This window comes from Homarus americanus, unplaced genomic scaffold, assembly GCF_018991925.1.
Source record: "Homarus americanus isolate GMGI-L3 unplaced genomic scaffold, GMGI_Hamer_2.0 scaffold39155, whole genome shotgun sequence".
Classification (NCBI taxonomy): Eukaryota; Metazoa; Arthropoda; class Malacostraca; order Decapoda; family Nephropidae; genus Homarus; species Homarus americanus.
In genome coordinates this window covers 14,082,281-14,098,009 of record NW_024737042.1, presented here as the reverse complement: position 1 = coordinate 14,098,009, position 15,729 = coordinate 14,082,281, and the positions used below count along the sequence as shown (strand labels likewise).

Sequence of the window (15,729 nt, the reverse complement as noted above, 5' to 3'; positions counted from 1 at the left end):
GTGTTACTGTAGTGGTCACCTGTACTGCGTTACTGTAGTGTGTTACCGTAGTGGTCACCTGTACTGTGTTACCGTAGTGGTCACCTGTACTGTGTTACCGTCGTGGTCACCTGTACTGTGTTACTGTAGTGGTCACCTGGTACTGTGTTACTGTAGTGGTCACCTGTTCGTAAGCTACTGTAGTGGTCACCTGTACTGTGTTGTACTACAGTGACGGTCACCTGTACTGTGTTACTGTAGTGGTCACCTGTACTGTGTTGCACTACAGTGACGGTCACCTGTACTCGTGTTACTGTAGTGGTCACCTGTACTGTGTTACTGTAGTGGTCACCTGTACTGTGTTACTGTAGTGGTCACTTGTACTGTGTTACTGCCTACCACCTGTACTGTGTTGTACTCATGCGACGGTCACCCGTACTGTGTTACTGTAGTGGTCACCTGTACTGTGTTACTGTAGTGGTCACCTGTACTGTGTTACTGTAGTGGTCACCCGTACTGTGTTACTGTCGGTCACCTGCAATTGTGTTACTGTAGTGGTCACTTTGTACTGTGTTACTGTTGTGGTCACCTGTACTGTGTTACCGTAGTGGTCACCTGTACTGTGTTACCGTAGTGGTCACCTGTACTGTGTTGTACCACAAAGTGACGGTCACCGTACTGTGTTACCGTAGTGGTCACCTGTACCGTGTTACCGTAGTGGTCACCTGTACTGTGTTACTGTAGTGGTCACCTGTACTGTAAGTGTTACTGTAGTGGTCACCTGGTACTGTGTTACCGTCGCGGGTCACCCGTACTGTGTTACCGTAGTATCACCTGTACTGTGTTACTGTAGTGGTCACCTGTACTGTGTTACCGTAGTGGTCACCTGTACTGTGTTACTGTAGTGGTCACCTGTACTGTGCGTTACTGTAGTGGTCACCTGTACTGTAAGCTACTGTGCGGTCACCCGTACTGCGTTGTACTACAGTGACGGTCACCTGTACTGTGTTACTGTAGTGGTCACCTGTACTGTGTTACTGTAGTGGTCACCTGTACTGTGTTGTACTACAGTGACGGTCACCTGTACTGTGTTACCGTAGTGGCACTTGTACTGTGCAAGCTACTGCTGGTCACCTGGTACTGTGTTACTGTAGTGGTCACCTGTACTGTGTTACCGTAGTGTAATACCCGTACTGTGTTACCGTAGTGGTCACCTTGTACCGTGTTGTACTACAATGACGGTCACCCGGTACTGTGTTACCGTAGTGGTCACCTGTACAGTTACCGTAGTGGTCACCTGTACTGTGTTGTACTACAGTGACGGTCACCTGTGTAATTGTGTTACTGTAGTGGTCACCTGTACTGTGTTACCGTAGTGGTCACCTGTACTGTGTTGTACTACAGTGACGGTCACCTGTACTGTGTTACTGTGAAAGTGGTCAATTGTACTGTGTGTTGTACCACAGTGACGGTCACCCGTACTGTGTTACTGTAGTGGTCACCTGTACTCAGTTACTGTTGTGGTCACCTGTACTGTGTTACTGTAGTGGTCACCTGTACTGTGTTACTGTAGTGGTCACCTGTACTGTGTTACTGTAGTGGTCACCTGTACTGTGTTACTGTAGTGGTCACCTGTACTGTGTTACTGCTGTGGCCTGTACTGTGTTACTGTAGTGGTCACCTGTACTGTGTTACTGTAGTGGTCACCTGTACTGTGTTACTTCGTAGTGGTCACCTGTACTGTGTTGTACCACAGTGGCGGCCCCTGTACTGTGTTACTGTAGTGGTCACCTGTACTGTGTTGTGTACTACAGTGACGGTCACCTGTACCGTGTTACTGTAGTGGTCACCCGTACTGTGTTACTGTTGTGGTCACCAAATTGTAAGTTACTGTAGTGGGTCACCCGTACTGTGTTACTGTAGTGGTCATCACCTGTACTGTGTTACTGTAGTGGTCACCTGTACCGTGTTACCGTAGTGGTCACCTGTACTGTGTTACTGTTGTGGTCACCCGTACTGCGTTACTGTAGTGGTCACCCGTACCAGGTTACCGTAGTGGTCACCTGTACTGTGTTACCGTAGTGGTCACCTGTACTGTGTTACCGTCGGTCACCTGTACTGTGTTACCGTAGTGGTCACCTGTACTGTGTTGTACTACAGTGACGGTCACCTGTACTGTAAGCTACTGTAGTGGTCACCTGTACTGTAAGTTATTGTAGTGGTTACCTGTACTGTGCGTTACTGTAATGGTCACCTGTACCAAAGCTACCGTTGTGGTCACCTGTACTGTGTTACTGTAGTGGTCACCTGTACTGTAAGAAGCTACAGTGACGCGTCACCCGTACTGTGTTACTGTCGTGGTCACCTGTACTGTGTTACTGTAGTGGTCACCTGCACTGTGTTGTGCCAAGTGACGGTCACCCGTACGTGTTACTGTTGTGGTCAACACCGTACTGTGTTACCGGTAGTGGTCACCTGTACTGTGTTACTGTCGTGGTCACCTGTACTGTGTTACCGTAGCGTCACCTGTACTGTGGTGTTACTGTCGGTCACCTGTACTGTGTTACTGTCGGTCACCTGTACTGTGTTACCGTAGTGGTCACCTGTACTGTGTTACCGTAGTGTGGTCACCTGTACTGTGTTACTGTAGTGGTCACCTGTACTGTGTTACTGTCGTAATCACCGTACTCATGCTACTGTAGTGGCCTGCCCGTACTGTGTTACCGTAGTGGTCACCCGTGTACTGTGTTACCGTAGTGGTCACCTACTGTGTTACTGTAGTGGTCACCTGTACTGTGTTACTGTAGTGGTCACCTGTACTGTGTTACTGTCGTGGTCACCTGGTACTGTAAGTTACTGTTGTGGTCACCTGTACTGTGTTACTGTCGTGGTCACCTGTACTTTGTTACTGTAGTGGTCACCTGTACTGTGTTACTGTAGTGGTCACCCGTACTGTGTTGCACTACAGTGGCGCAATACCTGTACTGTGTTACTGTAGTGGTCACCTGTATTGTGTTACTGTAGTGGTCAAATTGTACTGTGTTACTGTAGTGGTCACCTGTACTGTGCTGGTACTACAGTGGCGTCACCTGTACTGTGTTACCGCAGTGGTCACCTGTACCGTGTTACCGTAGTGGTCACCCGTACCGTGTTACCGTAGTGGTCACCTGTACTGGTGTTACTGTAGTGGTCACCTGTACTGTGCCAATTGCGGCGGTCACCTGGTACTGTGCCACTGTAGTGGTCACCTGTACTGTGTTACTGTAGTGGTCACCTGTACTGTGTTACTGTCGTACCTGTACCGTTACTGTTGTGGTCACCTGTACTGTGTTACTGTCGTGGTCACCTGTACTTTGTTACTGCGTAGTGGTCACCTGTACTGTGTTACTGTAGTGGTCACCTGTACTGCGCGCTGTACTACAGTGGCGGGTCACCCGTACTGTGTTACCGTAGTGGTCACCTGCATTGTGTTACTGTAGTGGTCACCTGTACCGTGTTACTGTAGTGGTCACCTGTAATTGTGCTGTACTACAGTGGCGGTCACCTGTACTGCGTTACCGTAGTGGTCAATTGTACTGTGCTGTACTACAGTGGCGGCTCACCTGTACTGTGTTACTGTAGTGGTCAATTGTACTGTGTTGTTAAGTGGCGTCATCACCTGTACTACAGGTTACTGCGGTCACCCAATGCGTTACTGGGTAGTGGTCACCTGTACTGTGTTACTGTAGTGGTCACCTGTACTGTGTTACTGGTGTGGTCACCTGTACCGTGCTGTACTATTAAAAGTGGCGGCCTGTACTGTGTGTTACTGTAGTGGTCACCCGTATTGTGTTACTGTAGTGGTCACCTGTACTGTGTTACTGTAGTGGTCACCTGTATGTGTTACGGTAGTGGTCACCTGTACTGTGTTACTGTAGTAGTCACCTGTACTGTGCTGTACTACAGTGGCGTCACCGTACTGTGTTACCGTAGTGGTCACCTGTTGGGGTGTTACCGTAGTGGTCACCCGTACCGGGTGTTACCGTAGTGGTCACCCGTACTCGTAAGCTACTGTAGTATCACCTGTACCGTGTTACCGCCGTGGTCACCTGTACTGTGTTACTGTAGTGGTCACCTGTACTGTGTTACTGTAGTGGTCACCTGTACTGTGTTACTGTAGTGGTCACCCTACCGTGTTACTGCCGTGGTCATCTGTACTGTGTTGTACTACAGTGGCGTGTCACCTGTACTGTGTTGTACTGTGTTGTACTACAGGGAGCCTTCCACCCTATTACTACCAGCCATCCAAAACTATTTCTCTATTGCTATTTTATCTCAAGTCTTTGTGCCTCTTAATCTAACACTATCAACAACTTGTAATAATAAGAGTAATCAGCAGCTGACCCCACGAGAGGTTAATACCACTTAGTAAAATTGCCGAGAAAAAACCACTTCACCAACACGTGCAATAATGACTTGGCATAGTGAACTATCTGTGTCATAGCAATTAGGTGATTTGGGGTTAACTTTTGTATTGTTATCATTTTAAGAATCTAGATGTGAAATTTAATCCAGTATATATAACCATTGCATCGGTAAGAACTTGGTGGAGTGTTATGATGGAGAGGATTGTTCACCAGTGTGTTCAACTCCACCTGACTGATGATAGTGACTGTGACACTCTCCAATAAGCTGATCACTGTTCATCACTGTTCATCCCAGACAACTTAACCCAAGATGATCGAGGATAATCAATGGTAAATTTATCCTGGTTATTACATGCCATAAGGTCTTGCTTATTATAGCCTGCACGCTCCATTAGAATCAAACAATATTCAGTTCACATAACGTAACGATCTAAACTGAAGAGCTTAGCTACACAATCCCATCACTCCCCCAGCACGATGCAACTACTGCCAATATTACAGGAGTAACCCCATAACCTTTCACACACACACACACACACACACACACACACACACACACACACACACACCACGTTACACAGCAACAGTAAATGTATACATATCTTGACCAATAGGACATAAAAGAGTCGAGTCAATATAAGTAGAGGAGGAACCCATCAATGCATCACTTAGGATGAGAGGACCACAGTGCAACAATATGGAGTTAGTATAAGGTGGCAAATACTCACAGGATGTTGAGCTGCATCTGACGGCGAGTGAGGGCGTTCTTCTTGTTGACTAGCGTGAACCACTGTTGCATCAGCCGCCTCGTCCCTGCTCCGCGTGATTCGCACAAACAAAAAAGTTAGTGCTCACTTTTACTAGACACGACTTAGATATGAACTCTACATACTGTACCTACCACGAGAAACACAAGAGATAGGTACTGTATAGATGGTAGGTAAGGGAGGGTAGGTGAGAGGAGGAAGTACTGGTAGGTGAGAGGGGAGGGGTAGGGTGGTAGGTGAGGGGAGGTGGTGGTGGTAAATGAGAGGGAGGTAGTACTGGTGGTAAGCAAGGTGGGAGGGGTGGTAGTAGGGTAGGTGGGAGGAGGGTAGTACTGGTGGTAAGCAAGGGGAGGGGTGGTAGTAGGTAGGGAGGGTAGTACTGGTGGTAAGCAAGGTGGAGGATGGTAGTAGGTAGGTGAGAGGGAGGTAGTAGTGGTGGTAGGTGAGGGGAGGTGGTAGTGGTAGGTGAGGGGAGGGTAGTAGGTAGGGGTGAGGGGAGGGTAGTAGTGGTGGTAAATGAGAGGGAGGGTAGTGGTGGTAAGCAAGGTGGTGGTAGTAGTAGGTGGGAGGGAGGGTAGTACTGGTGGTAAGCAAGGTGGGGAGAGGGTGGTAGTGTGGTAGGGAGGTAGTACTGGTGGTAAGCAAGGTGGGAGGATGTAGGGGTAGGTGAGAGGAGGGTAGGGTGGTAGGTGGGAGGGGGGAGGTGGTAGTGGTGGTAGGGTGAGGGGAGGTAGTAGTGGTGGTAGGTGAGGGGGAGGGGTGGTACGAGAGAGGGTAAGCGAGGGGGAGGTAGGTGGTAGGTGAGGGGAGGGTAGTAGTGGTGGTAGGTGAGGGGAGGGTAGTGTGGTAAATGAGAGGGAGGGTAGTAGTGGTGGGGTCAAGGTGGAGGTGGTAGTAGTGGTAGGGAGGGTAGTGATTGGTGGTGCAAGGTGGGAGGATGGTAGTGGTGGTAGGTGAGAGGAGGGTAGTAGTGGTGGTGGGAGGGGAGGGGTGTGGTGGTAGTGAGGGGAGGGGTAGGGTAGGTGAGGGGAGGGTGGTAGGGTACGAGAGAGGGGTAGAAGTATGGTAGGTGAGGGGAGGGTAGTAGTGGTAGGTGAGGGGAGGTGGTGGGTAGGTGAGGGGAGGGTAGTAGTGGTGGTAAATGAGAGGGGAGGGTAGTAGGGTGGTGGGAAGGTGGGAGGGTGGTAGGTGGGTAGGGAGGGTAGTACTGGTGGTGGGGCAAGGTGGGGAGGATGGGTAGTAGTGTAGGTGAGAGGGAGGGGTAGTAGGTAGGTGAGGGGAGGTGGTAGTGGTGGTAGAGGGGGAGGGTAGTAGTGGTGGTAGGTGAGGGGGAGGGTGGTGAGGGCAGAGAGAGGTAGAAGTACTGGTAGGTGAGGGGAGGGTAGTAGTGGTGGTAGGTGAGGGGGAGGGTAGTAGTGGTAGGTGAGGGGGAGGTAGTAGTGGTGGTAGGTGAGGGGAGGGTAGTAGGTTAAATGAGAGGAGGTAGTACTGGGGGGCAAGGTGGGAGGGTGGTAGAAGTGGTAGAGGGTAGTACTGGTAAGGCAGGGGAGGATGGTAGGTGGGAGAGGAGGGTAGGTGGTGGTAGGAGGGGAGGGGTGGTGGTGGTGGGGTGAGGGGAGGTAGTAGTGGTGGTAGGTGAGGGGAGGTAGTAGTGGTGGTAGGTGAGGGGAGGGTGGTAGGTAGGTGAGAGAGGGTAGAAGTACTGGTAGGTGAGGGGGAGGGTAGTGGCGGTAGGTGAGGGGAGGGTAGTAGGTGGTAGGGTGAGGGGAGGGTAGTAGTGGTGGTAGGTGAGGGGAGGTGGTAGGTAGGAGAGAGGGTAAGTACTGGTAGGTGAGGGGGAGGGTAGTGGCGGGGTGAGGGGGAGGGTAGTAGTGGTGGGTAGGGTGAGGGGGAGGTAGTGGTGGTAGGTGAGGGGGGAGGGTGGTAGGGTAGGTGAGAGAGGGTAGAAGTACTGGTAGGTGAGGGGGAGGGTAGGTGGCGGTAGGTGAGGGGAGGTAGTAGGTGGTAGGTGAGGGGAGTGTGGTAGGAGAGAGGTAGGTACTGGTAGGTGAGGGGAGGGTGGTAGTAGGTAGAGGAGGGGAGGTAGTGGTGGTAGGGTGAGGGGAGGTGGTAGTGGTAGGTGAGAGAGGGTAGAAGTACTGGTAGGTGAGGGGAGGGTAGTAGTGGTGGTAGGTGAGGGGAGGGTAGTAGTGGTGGTAGGTGAGGGGAGGGTAGTAGGTGGTAAATGAGAGGGAGGGTAGTACTGGTGGTAAAGCAGGGGAGGGTGGTGTAGTGGTAGGGAGGGAGGGTAGTACTGGTGGTAAGCAAGGTGGGAGGGTGGTAGTAGTGGTAGGGAGGGTAGTACTGGTGGTAAGCAAGGTGGGAGGGTGGTAGTGGTAGGTGAGGGACAGAAGTGTTAAAGATGAATGACATATATAGAGAAATTACTGATAAAAGAAGAAATGACAGCTGACTGAGGTAGACCGTCAGATCCATAAAATGTTCCAAAAATAAAATAAAAAAAGTTGTACCATAATGCTGCTTCTTTCATGGACCCCACCCCCAACCCTCTTCAACTCTCCCCTTATGCTTTAACTGGATCTGTCACTGTTTAAACCAATGTCAATTAGTGATTTTACTGCATGCTGAAGAAAGATTGATTGGCCGATTGATTGGGTAAGCGCTGACAAAATCGAAATAGAAGAATCACCTCACATAAACCCATAAGTTTCCCTCCTACAAGCAAAAAAAAATAAAAAAAAAATAAATAAATAAATAAAAAAATACTTACTGAGGTCCATTATTTTTCTTAGTCTCTTTTCAAGTTTGGCCGCTTGTTCGTCAATCTGTTGCTGCTCTCTCTCTAAGGATTCCAATTCATTTTGTAAGTAACGGCTGCTCTCACAAGTTTGCTGTGGAACAAAATAATACAGAAAACAACAAAATATACAGAATGCAACAGAATTTATCTCATTTTTTTTATACTAAATTATTTCATTTACTTCTCTTCCAAGACATTTAACTACTATTCATTCTTTTATTGTATTTCCTCTTCTCTGGTTCATTTAACTATAACCAGTTTTCCCTGACATAAGTTTGTAGATTTTTCCTTCTTATTCTATCATGCATTCTTTCATTATTTTGTTCATTTGCATACAGACATTGACTGAACTCTCCTCATTTCAATAACTGATCCACACAGCCATCCTATACCTTCCATGTTATCCCAACAGCATCTCAATTGTCAACATTCTTGCATCATTTTTTTATAATATAATGACAACACATGAAAATATTTTGAAAAAAGAAAAATGGCAAAGAATATGTCACCTATATACTGTAGTGAAAAGCAATATAGTTTCTTGTACCTATATTTCTACAGTGTGTTATCATCTTCACATCTTGAATGGAAGATAATGGAACAGTTTAAATGGAACGGAATAAAGAAACGGATATCAGTTCTGTACCTTATCAGGCGAGGCTCGAGGAGAGTGAGCCGGACTTTATCTGGAGACATTCTATCCATAATATTCTTAAATGATTGTAGCTCATGCCGGACCTCTCTGACGCCCTCGTTACTACTGCCTATGCTCCCTCCCGAGTTCCGCCCGAGTATCGAAGAGGACGAGGATTGTACTTCAGTCGGAGATGTTGTGGGTGGGAAGGCAGACGGTGGTAACACTGTGGTGGAGGTCGTCATGGTAATTGGAGCTACACTTGTACTACTGCTTAAAGCCATATTATGTTCTTTTTCTCTCCTGATGCTGAGATGACATTGCCATTTTCCTGAAATAAAAGAGAACCAGATAATAGATAGGATGAAAATTCAATTATAAACCTGAAAAGCACGAAGAGACTTTAATGCCCTCATCCTCCACCCTTTCTTTAGCTTGTCTTCACACACTGGATCCATTCCCACAAACCTCACCAATTACCTCTACATATTCCTCAATTTACCGTAAGCCTTACATCACTAGAAAGGACGTTAATCTTCGTTGAAGAAACTGGTATATCGATGTAATTTTCTGAGGCATATATAGTTAAGAGTTGACAGAATACCTGTACTGTACTACACTTGAAGATGAAGCTTATGTATTTATTACTCCCTAGCCATGACTGTTATCACTAGTCTGGGTTCTAACTATAGACGTGCCTGGGTGAACAACACAGGTCTCTTAAAGATGGTTAACCCCTTTGCTACGAGGACATCACTTCTGATATTTTATTTTGCAAAACCGACAATTTTATTCAACACAGAAAGGATCCCATACAGAAGGGGTTACAAGGTTATAGATCTAAAATTTACCAGATGCAGAATGTTATAATAAAAAAAGTACAATGTAGAAAAAATCCTGTTCAATAAGTTTCAGAACACCTCCATAAGCTCTCGTAAAGCAGTGTTCGTATGTGATAGCGACTGATATAATTATTTAAGACACTGCAATGAGGAACTCACTCTAATTTAAGGAAAAGCATAGCTGCCTGTAAGTAAGAACTCAAAGAAAAATTTCCCAAAGAATACTTAGACCTGGAAATGTGAAACAGAAAATGTATTGAGAGTAAACAAATGTCAATTTAACCAGAAAATATAAAAGATAAATTTTCAGTGAATCAGTAAATATATGCACAAAGTAGGCATGCAGTATAGACAATGAAGGTACACAATACACCAGAGAGTGCTGGTATATAAGCAAAGTAAGGAGAAAGGGAGAAGGATGACAAAAGGTAAACACTATTATGGCCAGAATTGATCACAATAAAAACACTAACACATAATATATTAAATTTATCAAACCCAGAACTAGTATTTGAAGATGGAACATCAAGGGACCATGTAAAAAAAAAGCTTTACTGAAGAATTAAACTTACCAAACATTGGTCGCATTTCCTTCACTACCACACTACCAAACTTATCAAAGTACCTCCAGGGGAACTTACAACAAGCATCACAGAAACAGGATAAAGACTAACAAATTGAATCTTTCTTAGTGAAGGAATCAACAAAATAGAACAGTCATACAGCAGATGAATAATAATACAGTAATATCAATAATATCTCTGTTAGCCGATCCTCAAACCCGAAGCTCTCCGATAGCCAGAATTTAAATTTTCTCAGAAAATTCCGGCTTTGAGAACGATTTTCCGGGAGGACATTTTCCGGAAAATTTTGAGAAAATTTTCCTGATACCCAGAAAATTCTGGGGATGGGTTTTTTTTTCCTAGATTTGAGATGAAAATAAGGCGCATTTTCCGGAAATTCCCCCAAAAAATTCCGGTACCCGGAAAATTAAGGGGATAGGGGATATTTTTCCGGGTTCAAGAGATGATGTAATGGGCAATTTCTGGAACTTCCAAGAACATTTTTCCGCTACCCTGAAATTCTGGGGAGGAGAAATTTTTTTCCGGCTTTGAGAGTCGTCTCATTACCCAGAAATCTCTCATTCCCGGAAGTGCTCTGCACCAATTGTTCCGGTTAATAGAAATATCACCAATAACAATAATAAAAATAATACATCTAATAATAATTGGTGAACACATTTTTGCTCCTTACCTCATTAGCAGGTGAAACAGCCTGTATTTGATACTCTACATGCACATCATCATCATCATCCTCTGAAAAAAAAAAATAAATAAATAAAACCGAGCAGAAACTATAAATACAGTACTGCAAGATCTTGATAATTCAACACAGATACTGTACAGGTAATGCGACAGTACATGGATGTATTCCCCGAGTAATGAAAGTTTGCATTAACAGAACCTAGGATATGAAGAAAAATTTGCATCAACAGAAAATCTTCCCAAAGTTTCCGGAGTTTAGAAATTTTGGAAAAAAATTAATCTTTGCCAAAATTCAATAATTAACAAAACACAAAACAAAAACCATAATATTTACTGTACATATAAGACAGTTAAACTATTGTACTCGTAAAATAAAATGACATACAGAACATTATTAAGAGTCCCACTGCATAGCTATCTTGGTTGACAGGGACGGCATACAGGAAGGCCGACACTCTACCATCGCCTTAAGAGGGCACTTAATGGAAGTAAATGGGAAAATTGGTTACAAGTTACAGAAAACTTTTTTCAGGAAAGTATAGTAAACCTTCCATAACTTGAGCCTGAATCTGCTGTACTGGTGATGGCAGAATGCTAATATTCAAGATTTTATATACAAAACTGATATACAAACATTGGGGATTTTTCTGCCTTAGTATACATCAATAAAAAAATTTACCCAAATATAAACATTCTTCTGTAACAAATTATGTTTCATAAAAGAAAATCCCCCAACTGTCTAATTCAATGAAAAACCAGATATTTATAAGGTAAAACTTCATGTACAGCAAGATCTTGTATTTCATGAGTAATATAGACTGGGAAAATTGCGCCAAATTCAAATTCGCCAAATGCAAATACATAAACTAATGGGAAAAATAACAATATAGACTGGCCACTCTACATCAACCTCTGATTTCCCCATTTATAACCTCCAAATGATACAAATTCTGCCTTTTGAGACCTGATGATGCTTTCAGGAAACTAGTTTTTAGGCCTTCCTCAAGTAACTTAATCACACGCTGCTTATCCTGCATCGAGTACTTGGCAAACTTAACTCCCTATGATAGTCCCGCCTTCCTTTTCCTTATTTTGGCCGCTTAGGTGGGTCTGTCCCACCCCACCAGCACCAGTAGGACCCCCAGTAGAGGTAGAGGCCATTATCTTTCTAGACAGGTGGTAGCACCACCAAAGCACACAATAACAGCCCGGTGGTTGCTAGGATGGAGGGCTACAACGCGAGAAGGCGCTATTGTAAACCTCTTTTACATTCACCACCGCACTGATCACCAGAACGCTTCTTACCATTCTTCTTATCTTGTCTTTCCATATTCATCGCTAACACAACAAAATTGGAGAAAACAGCAAAATCACGGAGCAATTGACAGAAACTGCGAGATTTAACTCTTTAGGTGCGAATTAAATTTGTCTTAAAAGTGTCAATTATCCTGCCAAAAATGAATTTCATATAATCACATTTTCTATATGTTTTTCCTAGAGAACTTTTAGTATATTTTCAAATTCAACAAAAATTCACATATGTGTAATTTAAAGAAAATGACATTTATACCCAAAAATGCAGGAAATTGGTATAAATCAATGTCTGGTATATGGCAAAAATTTAATCAATTTGGTTACTAAACAGCAAATTTAGATATGTATTACATATTCAGATAATATCAAACAAAATAGTACAAAAAATAAGCTATATTGCATTCAGGAAATACTCCTATACCTCAATAAATAATATGTCCGTGATGTCGTCTCGTCAAAGCTTGGATATCCCCGCTTAGCATTTAATTAATATAATATTTGGGCGGTTTACCCGCATGTCGATCCAAAGGGTTAACTGATCATGTGATGTAAACAGAGAGTGCTGGTGTAAACCATTATTAGTCCTCACTGCGAAACATTCTTTTACTTATTTTTTCATACAGTATTTATGGGTACAGTTAAATTAAAAAAAAAAAAAAAAAAAAAACGAAATTTACAGAGTACTCAAAAACACTTCACAAACAAAAGACATGAATCAATTGAACATGTGATGTTGAACGCGAACTGTAAATATTGTATAACCTCGCCACGCTTAAAACGCTGAGGATGGAATCATGTTACAGCCAACATTCGTATGCAAAAGTTCACGCTTTACAAACAGCTGCCCCTATTCACCATCCATCGCTAACCAATTTGCTGACAAAACACGGGCTAGTAGCAGAAATGACCAACTGGTAAGGGCTGTGACGTCATTCACTGGTGGCCAGCATTCAACTTGCTGGATCTCGCTTCAGCTGGTTGATCTCGCTCAGCTGGATGGATCTCGGATTCAGCTGGATGGATCTCGCATTCAGCTGGCTGGATCTTATAAATTCACGATATTTTACGCCAAATATAGGAGTTGGTTACATTAGGTAGTGCTCGCGAAATTCAAATACGCGAAATGAAATCGCGCGAAATAACAGATCTTACTGTACACTAATGTGGGAAAAGGACAGTTTCCTGACTTTCCTAATCAAGATACAATTAAATCTCTTCACAGCCATGTTCTTGAGGCATAAATAAAAATAAGCAATGAATTAAGTAAAAAAAAAACTAAGCTTAAAATTATCACAATCACAAAAATGGCAGCTTGATCCCAGAACAAATTAACTCTTGTATTGTATCCTTGAGTCCTCTTGTGCTGTGATCCTGAGCTAACCCCTAAACTTGAGACTGAGAATAATTCATGAATAGATCCATCTTTCCTATGATGGGGAAGCATAAGTACTGGGGTAACTCATGAACTTGTCCAAATCTCTGATGTTTATGTGTTACCTTGTGTTTACACCTTAGGGCTCAGGACTCAATTGAAAAAGTCAACTCAGAAATGAATTACAGACAACTGATCAGGATTGCAAATATAAAAAGCATCCACCAAGTATGTATAGTACATGGATCCAAGCGCACAAACCATGAGAGTTGTCTCGACTTTGCGGTGTGAAGCAGATTTTAGTGTGGATGGGGTGAGAAACCCCTGCTTAGCTTCGGCAATAAGCCGACGCAAGACGTTCCCTCAACTGTGCCTGTCGCTCTTCTTCTTCCTGTGAGAAAGATAAAAGAAAATTGTTGTCAAAGTTTCACTTCCCCAAAAAAAATATCACACTTATCATCACCTGGATTCAAGATGTAATTTACATGATCGTGCAGTATTCTAAGACCATGGCAGCGTACCTTTGATAACGATCGCTGAGGTCCCGGGCGACTTTGAGCTTCTCGTCTGGCCTGTTCTAATAAATGCCTGCCGCTCTTTAAGCTCTTCGTGTCGAGACGATGGGCGCTGAAGTAAGATAATTACAACATGTTAAGGTCTCTGAGATTGATGTTCCTGACAAAATGATGCAGAGAAAATGAACGGGAGGGAAATCAGGTACAGTACATCACATGCCAGGTACAAAGTTATGAATATCGTGGCAAGCATGAAAAACGAAAATAAAAGAAAAAAATAGGAAACAAGATTCCAGTAATAATCTAATAATAACAGATGAGTTCTCTTTATCACTTAAGGTACAACTATATTAAAGGAGTAAATTCACATTTTCTTAGGATACAAACTTTCTGATATTATAGCAAACTGAAGATCCTTAGGAAGAAAATTACTTCATATTTGGACTCAATCTTAAAGACTAGTAAATATTTAGCTAAGATACAGGTTATGTGTTTAGAATTTCACAAGTATCAGTAGGAATATCACATGTAATTAGTATCAATCAACAACAGAAAGCTAAAAATCATCTATATATGATCCTCAAGTTAATTTAAACAGAGAAATATATAACAAAGCACTAATTACTTAACTTTTATTCACTTTTTCACTCTGAGTTGGATCATCAGACTTAACTTGACATGTTCATTCATTAATCTAAAACTTTAAACATATTCATTCACTTCCCCATTTGATATAATTTCACAATATTTGACCATATACAATTTCATGGCATCTCCCAATTACCACAACAACAACCCATTCATTAATTATATTTTCCTCTAATGTTATGTATCATGGTCATCTCCCCTTTCCCTCAATATTTGTTTCAGTTACCCATTGTATTTAGTTTATGTTGTTTCCCATTTTTCTTTAGAATTGAATTTCCAAGCTTATGGTAAAGACTTAAAAAAAAATGTATTGATTATTTTATACTGTATAAGTATGTATACTTGTATTTGTTTCATTATGTAAACCTTGTAGAATGTATTCTTATTTTGTATACAGTTGTGAAAGACTGTAAGAAGCAGGTGTGAAGTATAAAAATAATTATCAATTATATGTTGATGAAACAAGAAAGTATTGGATCATTGTTTTGGCGGCACTCTCTGAAGCTAGGTTGAGGAGGATAGGAGGGCCAAGTTTGTGTGGTGCACATTATTATCTGGGCAATCATGGATAATTATGGTGTTAACTAAAGTGTAATATGTTCATATAGTCTAAAGAATATTATAGTAGTGAGAGAGCCTTGTAGTTGGTGGAGATAACATTATTCTGAGTGAACTGATTTGTGGCCTTGTGTATGCACATGGACATATTTATTATATTTTGTTGTAATTTTAAAGCTGTGTTTTGATTAAACCAGCTTTAATGGGAACAGTGGTATTGAAATAAACACCTGTCAGCTGTCAGGAGGCTGTTAGCCAGAAATAAGGTAAGGGTCTGTGTTTAACATTTAATCTCTCTGTTAACAGAAGCTGTTATTTCAGTCTCCTCTGATATATTGGGCCTATGGGCTGACTATACATCCTCTAGCGAGTCCTAGAAGAGGGTGTGAAGGTTGTAACAGTACCACTTCATCTCGCCCTCAATTATGCTACTATAAATATCAATTGCTATCATCCATCATACTGTCTATTTAAGTATCTCATTTTGGAAGACTTTTATCCACACGCTATAAATATTATTAGTCACTGCCATCCCTATTACTAGTTCTACAAAAGTATCTCATTTTTAAACACTTTTATCCATACATCGCTCTATAAGTAGTGATGTCATTATATCCACGTTTCTCACA

At 43.0% G+C, this 15,729-nt stretch overlaps 1 protein-coding gene across 1 annotated transcript in view; it reads right to left on the bottom strand.

Annotated features, from left to right (window-relative positions):
• Positions 1-7,919: 7,919 nt before the first annotated feature.
• Positions 7,920-15,729, bottom strand: part of LOC121872732 (EH domain-binding protein 1-like protein 1) — a 36,732-nt gene continuing 28,922 nt past the window's right edge. Inside the window, exons 10-14 of the mRNA XM_042375756.1 lie at positions 13,901-14,006; positions 13,641-13,770; positions 10,683-10,744; positions 8,599-8,917; positions 7,920-8,043 (exon numbers count right to left, since the gene is read on the bottom strand). Coding sequence (XP_042231690.1) covers positions 13,679-13,770; positions 13,901-14,006 — 198 coding nt within the window. The 3' untranslated portion in view covers positions 7,920-8,043; positions 8,599-8,917; positions 10,683-10,744; positions 13,641-13,678. The remainder of the gene's footprint in view (positions 8,044-8,598; positions 8,918-10,682; positions 10,745-13,640; positions 13,771-13,900; positions 14,007-15,729) is intronic.